Source organism: Euprymna scolopes, chromosome 42 (assembly GCF_053919585.1).
Source record: "Euprymna scolopes isolate OS-2025 chromosome 42, ASM5391958v1, whole genome shotgun sequence".
Classification (NCBI taxonomy): domain Eukaryota; kingdom Metazoa; phylum Mollusca; class Cephalopoda; order Sepiida; family Sepiolidae; genus Euprymna; species Euprymna scolopes.
The window spans coordinates 48888772-48902995 of NC_136523.1; the positions used below are offsets into that span (position 1 = coordinate 48888772).

General features: G+C 28.3%; 1 protein-coding gene across 4 annotated transcripts in view; it reads right to left on the reverse strand.

Moving 5' to 3' along the window:
* Nucleotides 1–219: 219 nt before the first annotated feature.
* The window catches only part of LOC145267099 (pseudouridylate synthase 1 homolog), a 163249-nt gene continuing 149244 nt past the window's right edge, over nucleotides 220–14224 (reverse strand). For all 4 annotated transcript variants that reach the window (XM_080123097.1, XM_080123099.1, XM_080123101.1 and 1 more), the window contains exons 18-19: nucleotides 13476–13602; nucleotides 220–472 (exon numbers count right to left, since the gene is read on the reverse strand). In XM_080123097.1, the coding sequence (XP_079979223.1) occupies nucleotides 245–472; nucleotides 13476–13602 (355 nt within the window). In that variant the 3' untranslated portion in view covers nucleotides 220–244. The remainder of the gene's footprint in view (nucleotides 473–13475; nucleotides 13603–14224) is intronic.

Consider the following 14224-nt stretch of genomic DNA (forward strand, 5'->3'; position numbering starts at 1 on the left):
CTATATCTCTATACCTGCATCATCAGATCATGAACCTCCCTCCCTCCTCTGCCAATTGAAAGTTCGCCGCTGGTGTGGAATTGGGGTAAATACAGAAGCTGGCTTTTGCATGCAAGAAGCCATCAAAGTAAGAGAAGAGGGCAAAACCAAGAGAGAGGGGGGGGGGGTTAAAAAGTTTTTTTTTTAAATCTTTACAAATTGAAAAATAAAAACACAAAATAAAAAAGACAAACACAATTTATTATCAACATTTTCCTGTAGCTTTTATTTTATCTGTTGTTATCTCGTCTTTGGAATCGGTATTCTCCAACGAGGACACGTCTGGAGTGATACCATTGTTATTTTGAGGTTTAGGAGCAACATCTCGGGGTTTGTCTTCAGGAGTAACAGACTCCAAATCAGTGACAGTTTCCGTCTTTACCGGAATCGGCATTTCCGTATCAGATAATTCTGCTTCCGATGAACTTGCAGCCTAAAAAATTAAAGAAAAAAAAAATAATTAAATCAAAATATTGACCCGATGACGATCGTATAAGTCGAATTTCTGAGAGACAATTTTAAGGTTATTTTTTGGGAGTCAACTTAAACATAGGTAATGTTTTTAGAAATGTTGTTAAAGAGCAACTCGGTGCTCAATCATAACATAGAAAACGCTATATACCAGTAATCCTAGTAATTAATCGCACTCCTTCCGAACCCCACTGCAGTGTGTTTGCCAGCATGTAAGCACATGCACAGTTTTACAGTGGGAGGCTTAGTAATAATTGGAATAGCTCACACAATGTTCACTCTCTAGATGTGGCTATAGGCCTAAGTTTGACGATATGTTGTATTGGGTGATGATATGACGTTTTTTTTTAGTAGGGTAGAAAATGTAGTGTTTTACGATATGTCATTCTCCCCTAAGTTCAACAAGTTTTAATAATTAAATGACAACTATTAAATGAAACCATTTAATGGCACTTAACGCATGCGTTCACATTATGACTACTGATGCAATTCTCTATCTATATAAAAGCCAAGTATGTCCAAGGATGGAATACTGCTGCCATATCTGGGCAGGAGCTGCTAAAAACAGCCTATCCTGCCAGGGGCTCGTCTGAACTCCAATCTCTGCCCCCCCCCCTCACCAATCTTTCACGAAAAACACCCGTCTAGCTGAATCCACTGTGAAAAATTTCCCCCACTCTATATCTATGCCTAAATCAAAACGCGGATTCCATGAACAAAGCTTCTTTCTTAGAATTGCACGCCTGTGGAACTCTGTTCCGTCTGCCTGCTTCCCACCGGACTATAACTTGGATGTCTTCAAGTCCAATGTTAACAAATTTCTAATGAACCGCCCCCTTAAGTAAACACTTCATCAAATCTCCACACTAATGTAATGTACTTGAAATAACCCTTATCCCTGAGTGGCTTCCGGGCCTTGATAAGTGGTGATCACTCTGTAAAAAAAAAAAAAATGACCGTATATTACGGCTCGTGCAATGTATGCATTTACGTTATTATGGTACGTGACATGAATTATGTCTAAAAACAGTGACTGCGTCTGGAATCTACAGGATGTCATTGATCAGAATATCTGATTAGCAACATTTGTGTTCGTTGCATGTAAGTGTGCAGTGGGTTGGTTCTATATATGAAAATCGAATAGACCACATTTGTGTGAATGCACACATTATCGCTCACAGATGCCAAGAAACAATTTATGTTTTACAAAAAAAAACACCAAAAAGGAAATTAATTGTGTCTAGAATCTACAGTCGACTTATGCACAGTAATACGTAATTTTCGTCTTAAAATCCACATTAACTTCTAGAACATTTGGGAACATGAACCACCACCAATAACATCAAACAGAAATGTGACCGTGTTCTATGACAAAGACATACAGGCAGGCAGATACATAAAAGACAAGGCCATCATACCAGATATTGTTATATGGAACAAGCCTGAAAGAACTGCGCTCATTGTCGATGTCACAGTCCCAAATGATTTTGGCCTTAACAGAGCTGAATGGGAAAAGATAACAAAATATCAGGACCTAAAAATGACATGGTCTCTGAAAGAAATAAACATTATACCGGTTGTGATAGGAGCAACTGGCTTAATAAAAAAGAATCTTCATAAATACTTAGAAGCAATCCCTGGAAGACCAAGCTGTAATGAAATACAGATAGCAGCCATAAAGGGAACAGCATCTATTCTTAAAAGAGCCCTCAGATATGAATTTAAATCATAAATCATAACGGAATCAAGTGTTAGCTCCAGGAAGGAGCCCCTTGATCTCTTAAAACTTACTGAAGTAAAATACAAAAATAAAGTATATACAGTAAATATATTTTAATTCTCGCAGATTTCGTATTATTTCAGAGAGAATTCTCTACTGAATATTATTTAATACCTAATATATATATTTATTAAATATAATATATATATTACAGATTTAAAAAGGTTTTAAAAAATGACTTGGGTGCCATCAGCTAGGATCGATAACCAAAACATATAACGCTCCAATCACATTTCCTACCATTTGAGCTATCAACAGATAAGAAAGATTTAAAGTTAAATTACTTAAAGTTATGAATAAATTTACGTATGCACAAAAATAATAGAAATATGTCGGCAAATTTAAATAAACATTTTGCATTTCAACTTGTCGACATTTCTGTATGCGTTATTTATACAAAGATTTTACTCGTTATAAACCAACCTATTTCCTGTTCATTTCAATATTATGTGACAAGTAGTTTATCAGTTAAATATTTTTACACACACACATACGTAAATGCACTGTTACATTTATATAGACTAGTGGGACCTGTGGAAATTCCACAGGGGACTCATTCATATGTAATATATTGATGATGACTCATTTATATGTAATATATTGATGATGACTCATTCATATGTAATATATTGATGATGACTCATTCATATGTAATATATTGATGATGACTCATTCATATGTAATATATTGATGATGACTCATTCATATGTAATATATTGATGATGACTCATTCATATGTAATATATTGATGATGACTCATTCATATGTAATATATTGATGATGACTCATTTATATGTAATATATTGATGATGACTCATTCATATGTAATATATTGATGATGGCTCATTCATATGTAATATATTGATGATGACTCATTCATATGTAATATATTGATGATGACTCATTTATATGTAATATATTGATGATGACTCATTCATATGTAATATATTGATGATGACTCATTCATATGTAATATATTGATGATGACTCATTCATATGTAATATATTGATGATGGCTCATTCATATGTAATATATTGATGATGACTCATTCATATGTAATATATTGATGATGACTCATTCATATGTAATATATTGATGATGACTCATTCATATGTAATATATTGATGATGGCTCATTCATATGTAATATATTGATGATGACTCATTCATATGTAATATATTGATGATGACTCATTCATATGTAATATATTGATGATGACTCATTCATATGTAATATATTGATGATGGCTCATTCATATGTAATATATTGATGATGACTCATTCATATGTAATATATTGATGATGACTCATTCATATGTAATATATTGATGATGACTCATTCATATGTAATATATTGATGATGACTCATTCATATGTAATATATTGATGATGACTCATTCATATGTAATATATTGATGATGACTCATTCATATGTAATATATTGATGATGACTCATTTATATGTAATATATTGATGATGACTCATTCATATGTAATATATTGATGATGGCTCATTCATATGTAATATATTGATGATGACTCATTCATATGTAATATATTGATGATGACTCATTTATATGTAATATATTGATGATGACTCATTCATATGTAATATATTGATGATGACTCATTCATATGTAATATATTGATGATGGCTCATTCATATGTAATATATTGATGATGACTCATTCATATGTAATATATTGATGATGACTCATTCATATGTAATATATTGATGATGACTCATTCATATGTAATATATTGATGATGACTCATTCATATGTAATATATTGATGATGACTCATTCATATGTAATATATTGATGATGACTCATTTATATGTAATATATTGATGATGACTCATTCATATGTAATATATTGATGATGACTCATTCATATGTAATATATTGATGATGACTCATTCATATGTAATATATTGATGATGACTCATTCATATGTAATATATTGATGATGGCTCATTCATATGTAATATATTGATGATGACTCATTCATATGTAATATATTGATGATGACTCATTCATATGTAATATATTGATGATGACTCATTCATATGTAATATATTGATGATGACTCATTCATATGTAATATATTGATGATGGCTCATTCATATGTAATATATTGATGATGACTCATTCATATGTAATATATTGATGATGACTCATTCATATGTAATATATTGATGATGACTCATTCATATGTAATATATTGATGATGGCTCATTCATATGTAATATATTGATGATGACTCATTCATATGTAATATATTGATGATGACTCATTCATATGTAATATATTGATGATGACTCATTCATATGTAATATATTGATGATGGCTCATTCATATGTAATATATTGATGATGGCTCATTCATATGTAATATATTGATGATGACTCATTCATATGTAATATATTGATGATGACTCATTCATATGTAATATATTGATGATGACTCATTCATATGTAATATATTGATGATGACTCATTCATATGTAATATATTGATGATGACTCATTCATATGTAATATATTGATGATGACTCATTTATATGTAATATATTGATGATGACTCATTCATATGTAATATATTGATGATGGCTCATTCATATGTAATATATTGATGATGACTCATTCATATGTAATATATTGATGATGACTCATTTATATGTAATATATTGATGATGACTCATTCATATGTAATATATTGATGATGACTCATTCATATGTAATATATTGATGATGACTCATTCATATGTAATATATTGATGATGACTCATTCATATGTAATATATTGATGATGACTCATTTATATGTAATATATTGATGATGACTCATTCATATGTAATATATTGATGATGACTCATTCATATGTAATATATTGATGATGACTCATTCATATGTAATATATTGATGATGACTCATTTATATGTAATATATTGATGATGACTCATTCATATGTAATATATTGATGATGACTCATTCATATGTAATATATTGATGATGACTCATTCATATGTAATATATTGATGATGACTCATTCATATGTAATATATTGATGATGACTCATTTATATGTAATATATTGATGATGACTCATTCATATGTAATATATTGATGATGGCTCATTCATATGTAATATATTGATGATGACTCATTCATATGTAATATATTGATGATGACTCATTCATATGTAATATATTGATGATGACTCATTTATATGTAATATATTGATGATGACTCATTCATATGTAATATATTGATGATGACTCATTCATATGTAATATATTGATGATGACTCATTCATATGTAATATATTGATGATGACTCATTCATATGTAATATATTGATGATGACTCATTCATATGTAATATATTGATGATGACTCATTCATATGTAATATATTGATGATGACTCATTCATATGTAATATATTGATGATGACTCATTTATATGTAATATATTGATGATGACTCATTCATATGTAATATATTGATGATGACTCATTTATATGTAATATATTGATGATGACTCATTCATATGTAATATATTGATGATGACTCATTCATATGTAATATATTGATGATGGCTCATTCATATGTAATATATTGATGATGGCTCATTCATATGTAATATATTGATGACTCATTCATATGTAATATATTGATGACTCATTCATATGTAATATATTGATGACTCATTCATATGTAATATATTGATGACTCATTCATATGTAATATATTGATGACTCATTCATATGTAATATATTGATGATGACTCATTCATATGTAATATATTGATGATGACTCATTCATATGTAATATATTGATGATGACTCATTCATATGTAATATATTGATGATGGCTCATTCATATGTAATATATTGATGATGGCTCATTCATATGTAATATATTGATGATGACTCATTCATATGTAATATATTGATGATGACTCATTCATATGTAATATATTGATGGTGACTCATTCATATGTAATATATTGATGATGGCTCATTCATATGTAATATATTGATGATGACTCATTTATATGTAATATATTGATGATGACTCATTCATATGTAATATATTGATGATGACTCATTCATATGTAATATATTGATGATGACTCATTCATATGTAATATATTGATGATGACTCATTTATATGTAATATATTGATGATGACTCATTCATATGTAATATATTGATGATGACTCATTCATATGTAATATATTGATGATGACTCATTCATATGTAATATATTGATGATGACTCATTCATATGTAATATATTGATGATGGCTCATTCATATGTAATATATTGATGATGGCTCATTCATATGTAATATATTGATGATGACTCATTCATATGTAATATATTGATGATGACTCATTCATATGTAATATATTGATGATGGCTCATTCATATGTAATATATTGATGATGACTCATTCATATGTAATATATTGATGATGACTCATTCATATGTAATATATTGATGATGACTCATTCATATGTAATATATTGATGATGACTCATTCATATGTAATATATTGATGATGACTCATTCATATGTAATATATTGATGATGGCTCATTCATATGTAATATATTGATGATGACTCATTCATATGTAATATATTGATGATGACTCATTCATATGTAATATATTGATGATGACTCATTCATATGTAATATATTGATGGCGACTCATTCATATGTAATATATTGATGATGACTCATTCATATGTAATATATTGATGATGACTCATTCATATGTAATATATTGATGATGACTCATTTATATGTAATATATTGATGATGACTCATTCATATGTAATATATTGATGATGACTCATTCATATGTAATATATTGATGATGACTCATTCATATGTAATATATTGATGATGACTCATTCATATGTAATATATTGATGATGACTCATTCATATGTAATATATTGATGATGACTCATTTATATGTAATATATTGATGATGACTCATTCATATGTAATATATTGATGATGACTCATTCATATGTAATATATTGATGATGACTCATTCATATGTAATATATTGATGATGACTCATTCATATGTAATATATTGATGATGACTCATTCATATGTAATATATTGATGATGGCTCATTCATATGTAATATATTGATGATGACTCATTCATATGTAATATATTGATGATGACTCATTCATATGTAATATATTGATGATGACTCATTCATATGTAATATATTGATGATGACTCATTCATATGTAATATATTGATGATGACTCATTCATATGTAATATATTGATGATGACTCATTCATATGTAATATATTGATGATGACTCATTCATATGTAATATATTGATGATGACTCATTCATATGTAATATATTGATGATGACTCATTTATATGTAATATATTGATGATGACTCATTCATATGTAATATATTGATGATGACTCATTCATATGTAATATATTGATGATGACTCATTCATATGTAATATATTGATGATGACTCATTCATATGTAATATATTGATGATGGCTCATTCATATGTAATATATTGATGATGGCTCATTCATATGTAATATATTGATGATGACTCATTCATATGTAATATATTGATGATGACTCATTCATATGTAATATATTGATGATGGCTCATTCATATGTAATATATTGATGATGACTCATTCATATGTAATATATTGATGATGACTCATTCATATGTAATATATTGATGATGACTCATTCATATGTAATATATTGATGATGACTCATTCATATGTAATATATTGATGATGACTCATTCATATGTAATATATTGATGATGGCTCATTCATATGTAATATATTGATGATGACTCATTCATATGTAATATATTGATGATGACTCATTCATATGTAATATATTGATGATGACTCATTTATATGTAATATATTGATGATGACTCATTCATATGTAATATATTGATGATGACTCATTCATATGTAATATATTGATGATGACTCATTCATATGTAATATATTGATGATGACTCATTTATATGTAATATATTGATGATGACTCATTCATATGTAATATATTGATGATGACTCATTCATATGTAATATATTGATGATGGCTCATTCATATGTAATATATTGATGATGACTCATTCATATGTAATATATTGATGATGACTCATTCATATGTAATATATTGATGATGACTCATTCATATGTAATATATTGATGATGGCTCATTTATATGTAATATATTGATGATGACTCATTCATATGTAATATATTGATGATGACTCATTCATATGTAATATATTGATGATGACTCATTCATATGTAATATATTGATGATGACTCATTCATATGTAATATATTGATGATGACTCATTTATATGTAATATATTGATGATGACTCATTCATATGTAATATATTGATGATGACTCATTCATATGTAATATATTGATGATGGCTCATTCATATGTAATATATTGATGATGACTCATTCATATGTAATATATTGATGATGACTCATTCATATGTAATATATTGATGATGACTCATTCATATGTAATATATTGATGATGACTCATTTATATGTAATATATTGATGATGACTCATTCATATGTAATATATTGATGATGACTCATTCATATGTAATATATTGATGATGACTCATTCATATGTAATATATTGATGATGACTCATTCATATGTAATATATTGATTATGACTCATTCATATGTAATATATTGATGATGACTCATTTATATGTAATATATTGATGATGACTCATTCATATGTAATATATTGATTATGACTCATTCATATGTAATATATTGATGATGACTCATTCATATGTAATATATTGATGATGACTCATTTATATGTAATATATTGATGATGACTCATTCATATGTAATATATTGATGATGACTCATTCATATGTAATATATTGATGATGGCTCATTCATATGTAATATATTGATGATGACTCATTCATATGTAATATATTGATGATGACTCATTCATATGTAATATATTGATGATGACTCATTCATATGTAATATATTGATGATGACTCATTTATATGTAATATATTGATGATGACTCATTCATATGTAATATATTGATGATGACTCATTCATATGTAATATATTGATGATGACTCATTCATATGTAATATATTGATGATGACTCATTCATATGTAATATATTGATGATGACTCATTCATATGTAATATATTGATGATGGCTCATTCATATGTAATATATTGATGATGACTCATTCATATGTAATATATTGATGATGACTCATTCATATGTAATATATTGATGATGACTCATTCATATGTAATATATTAATGATGACTCATTCATATGTAATATATTGATGATGGCATTCTGTACTTGTTCAGTGTAAATGGAAACGTTCTGATATTATTGTAGCTTTTTTGTTAAAACTGCAAAAGTATTTATCTCATGTAGCACGTCGACTTATACACAACACCAACTTATACACAAGTATATACAGTAAATATATTTTAATTCTCGCAGATTTCATATTATTTCAGATACCTAATGTATGTACTACAGTTTTAAAAAGTTAAAAGAAAATGACTTGGGTGCCATCAGCTAGAATCGATAACCAAAACATAAACCGCTCCAATCACATTTCCTACCATTTGAGCTATCAACAGATAAGAAAGATTTAAAATTAAATTACTTAAAGTTATGAATAAATTTACATATGCACAAAAATAATAGAAATATGTCAGCAAATTCGAATAAGCATTTTGCATTTTAACTTGTCGACATTTCTGTAAGCGTTATTTATTTATACAAAGATTTTACTTGTTATTTCCTGTTAATTTCAGTATTATGTGACCAGTAGTTTATCGGTTTATATTTTTACATGCATACATGTAAATCTACTGTTAAATTTATATAGATTAAATATCAAATTGTTTTTAATACAAATAGATCACAAATGAGTTGGTGCATGCGGTATAACTATCCTTTGCCAGAGACTAACTATCATCACGTTTGATTTTAATGTCATTTTTTCCTTCTAGTAAATGTTGAACAGCATCAAGTAATTGACTTCTTTCAAACTAATCTATGTTTGACCAAGTTATTACGTAACAAAGTGGTGCACTCTCTTCGTAACATAGCATGTATGGGCGTGTGAGAAAATCAGCAGCAACCGTAGGATAGCTGACTAGCAAAAATATTAGCAGCAGCCTTTTTAGCTATATGTAAATTAAGCAAGTGTGCACTTAAAAAAAGAAAATAAATAAAAATCCGACTCAGCAGTTTTTTGTTTTTTAGTTTGTTCCTTTGCAACAAAGTCTTAGACAATGTGCCGGTCCGAGTGATTGAAATTTAACGACATGGTTAAAGTGTAACGGCCACATTACAATTATTCAAATTTCATAACGTGAATTGCAATTGGTTTAATTTGGAAGTCATGTGAGATTTAGGAACTCCTTCATCCTGCAAAGCATGAGGCAGTCAAAGCATAGCATTATTTTCAGTCTGAAGCCAAATCCATAGTATTCCTCTATTTTCTTCCTAAAGTACATATTTTGACTTGATTTCCGGTTAAAGTATAGGTGCTTTGCTTTTCAAATTTTAGAGATTTAGTCTTTAAAAAGAATTAAATTTAATTAAAAAGGAAAATTTGCAGACTTTATTAAGCAAAATGTGTAAATGAAACAAATTTAAACAAACAAAACTTGAATTTATACTTGAAAAGAAAAAGAAACTGGTGCCAAGATAAAAATGTGTCCTTTTTGTCATTTCTAAAGTTGGTAATTGATAAAAAAAAAAACATGCCTCATTTCATTTTTATTTTGTCAAAAAATAAGATCCACACATTTGTATCATAAACTGTGCCAAAATTTAAATTTAATGTAAATTAACATCATCCTGCTAACTTTCCACCTTGGGTGCACCCCCTCTAAATCAGGCCATTATCACAGTAGCTCCTTACAATTAGAGGTGAATTAAAAAAAATTAAAAAAAGACTCAAAATTAGCACATTTTTGCAACAGTTTAGTTGAATTTACATACGGCATAATCACGTTTACACACTGGTTCCCGCTGGATCACAGAAGTTAAGCAATGCTGAACCTGGTCAGTATTAAATGGGTGACCATTTGAGACTCCTAGGTGCTGTATGTGCCCTCCACTTATCTCGGCATTGTTTCCAGTAATCCTGGACATCTCCTTGCCACTGGACTCAAGCAGTGCAGATTCAGGAGAGGTGTGGTTGGAGATTGCACAACCCTTGCCTCACAAGGCATCATCGCATCATTAGTTTGAGTCAAATGATTTGTTTCAACTGATCTTTTACGTATGTTTGTTAAAATAAATCTGAAGTTGACAATTTTTGGGGGAGTCAGATTTTCTTTTTTGTTTTGAATGATAACAAAAATTTCATAAATTCAACCAAAAAAAAAAAAAAAACAAAGTAAAGAAAGATGGTGAGTCATTTTACAGTATTTTAATTCATTGCTTTTTCCATAAATCATTAAGGAATATAATTCATACAAAACGGAAGACAATAAATGGTTTATTATTTAATTAGTTAATTCATTATTGAGATGAGTATTATTTATCAATTTTATTTATTGCGGACTATTATCCTCTTTTTTTTTTTTTACATTGTTTCATGACGTTTCGGCCAACTATTCCTCTGGCCTTCGTCAGGTGGTAACTACGACGGGATAGGAACTCCGAATCTCCTAACTTTATTCTCAGCAATTACTGCTATCCATAGTTTGTTTTGTTGGCTTACTTGACCAAAAACTAGGTGAGACAACAACTATGGATGGCAGTAATTGCTGAGAATGCAGTTAGGAGATTCGGAGTTCTTATCCCGTCACGGATACCATCTGACGAATGCCAGAGGAATAGTTGGCCGAAACGTTGCGAAAAAACAATTAAAGAAAGATGAGGATAATAGTCTGCAATAAATAATTTAATGGTTTATTTCCTAAAAAAATACACATTTTTTTTTTTAATTCATCACATGCCTGAAGACAACTCATTAGGGGTTGAAAACGTTCCCAACTATGGCAAATTTCTTTTTACACTCTAACAAAACGTCCAAACATTGGCCCAAAAATGGAAAAGATTGATTGCAAGAGAAAAAAAAAAGGAATTATCCTTGCTGTTCAATGACACATACACATATTAATGTATGTACATATGTATATATGTTAGTGTATCTATCTCACTAAAAATGAAGTAATAATTTTTTTCTAGTGTTCCATTTTTATCATTTAAAAAAAAAAAAAAAAAGAAAAACAGTCTACATTCTTAATTTAAATTATATTTCAATTCTTGAACAAAAATTAAAAAGCAAAATTAAAAAGTAATATTAAAACCTATTTGATATATTTGAAGAAAGAAAATTTTTTAAAAATGTAAAAAAAAAATAAAATAAAATAATGAGATCAATTTTGTTTGAAGCAACAAAAAAATCACAAATTAGAAGGAAACGTTTTGACTTGACGCTGTTTTTTTGGAATTTTTACAAAACGTTTTGTTTATCCAACTTTAAAGATTTATAAAAATAATAAATTTTTTATCAAACAAAATATATAAACAAATGAAACAAGTCTAAACAGCAACAAAAAATAGTTTATACTTCAAACAGAAGTAAAAGAAAAAGAAACTAGTGTAAAAAAAAAAAAAAAAATTGGGGGGGGGGGTCATTTCTGATTTTGGGGTGCCTAAAGTATAATTTATAAAAAAAAAAAATCTTTAAATGTTTTAATTATTTTTTTTATTCTTGTTTTCGGTTTTGTAAAAAAAAAAAATAAATAAATAAATAAATAAAAAATAAAAAAATAAATAAAAAAATAAATAAATAAATAAATAAATAAAATCTTGTTACCTTCCACACATTTGCATGACAAAATTTAAACAAACATCTTAATGCCAACTTTCCACCTAGGTTGCCCCCTATAAATCTGGCCGCTATCACAGCAACTCCTTACAATTTCAACTGATCTTTATCTTTGCTCTACATTTGGAAATGTTTTTTAGGAGTCATAGCCAGAGTCAGATTTTCTTTTGTCTTCGTTTTTTTTTAGTTATAACAGAGATTAAAATTTGACAAGAAAAAAAAAATACAAAGCAAAAAAATATGGTGGGTCATCTTACCGTATTGCTTTTCCGTAAACCAATGAGATTCCGTGCCGCTCTGTTGCATCCTGTTGTTACTCTTTCTTCTTCGTCTTCAACGTAACTGTAGGTATGATTATGGAGGGTGACAAGCCAATTCTGCATACTAGTAAACTACATTAAGGAATACAATTCATACGCCATACAACACACACAAAAAAAATAAAAACACACATCACACATCTGTATATACACATATTAATGTACACACGTATATATACTAGTGATGGGACGACTCCAATATTTTTCCTAATCCCGATACAATTACCAATTCCAATTCTTTATAAATTTCTACATATTTAACTATAAAGTTGTTGTTTTTTTTCTCGATTACCGTAAAAACACGTTAAATGTGCATATATTTTCTCAAACGTAAAAACACATTTGGGGAGGGGGTGTCTATAGACTTTAGCGTTACCCATAGTTTAAAATTAATAAAGATTTATAATTTTACTATTACCACCAGCTGTGGAAGATTTTGTCTAAAATAAAAACAAATTAAAAAAAAAAGATAATTAAAGGAATCGTTTTTGGCATCGGAAAATATGCACTAATTTCCTGATTCTGATAACAATTCCTCAAAAAGTTAAAATTTTTCCGATTCCAATTAATCGGTCCAACACTAATATATATATATATATACTAAAGCGTCCATCTCATTAAAGATGAAGGAATAATTTTTTCATTGCTCTTAAGTTTTAGAAGAAAACATTAGTTGTCTTTTATAG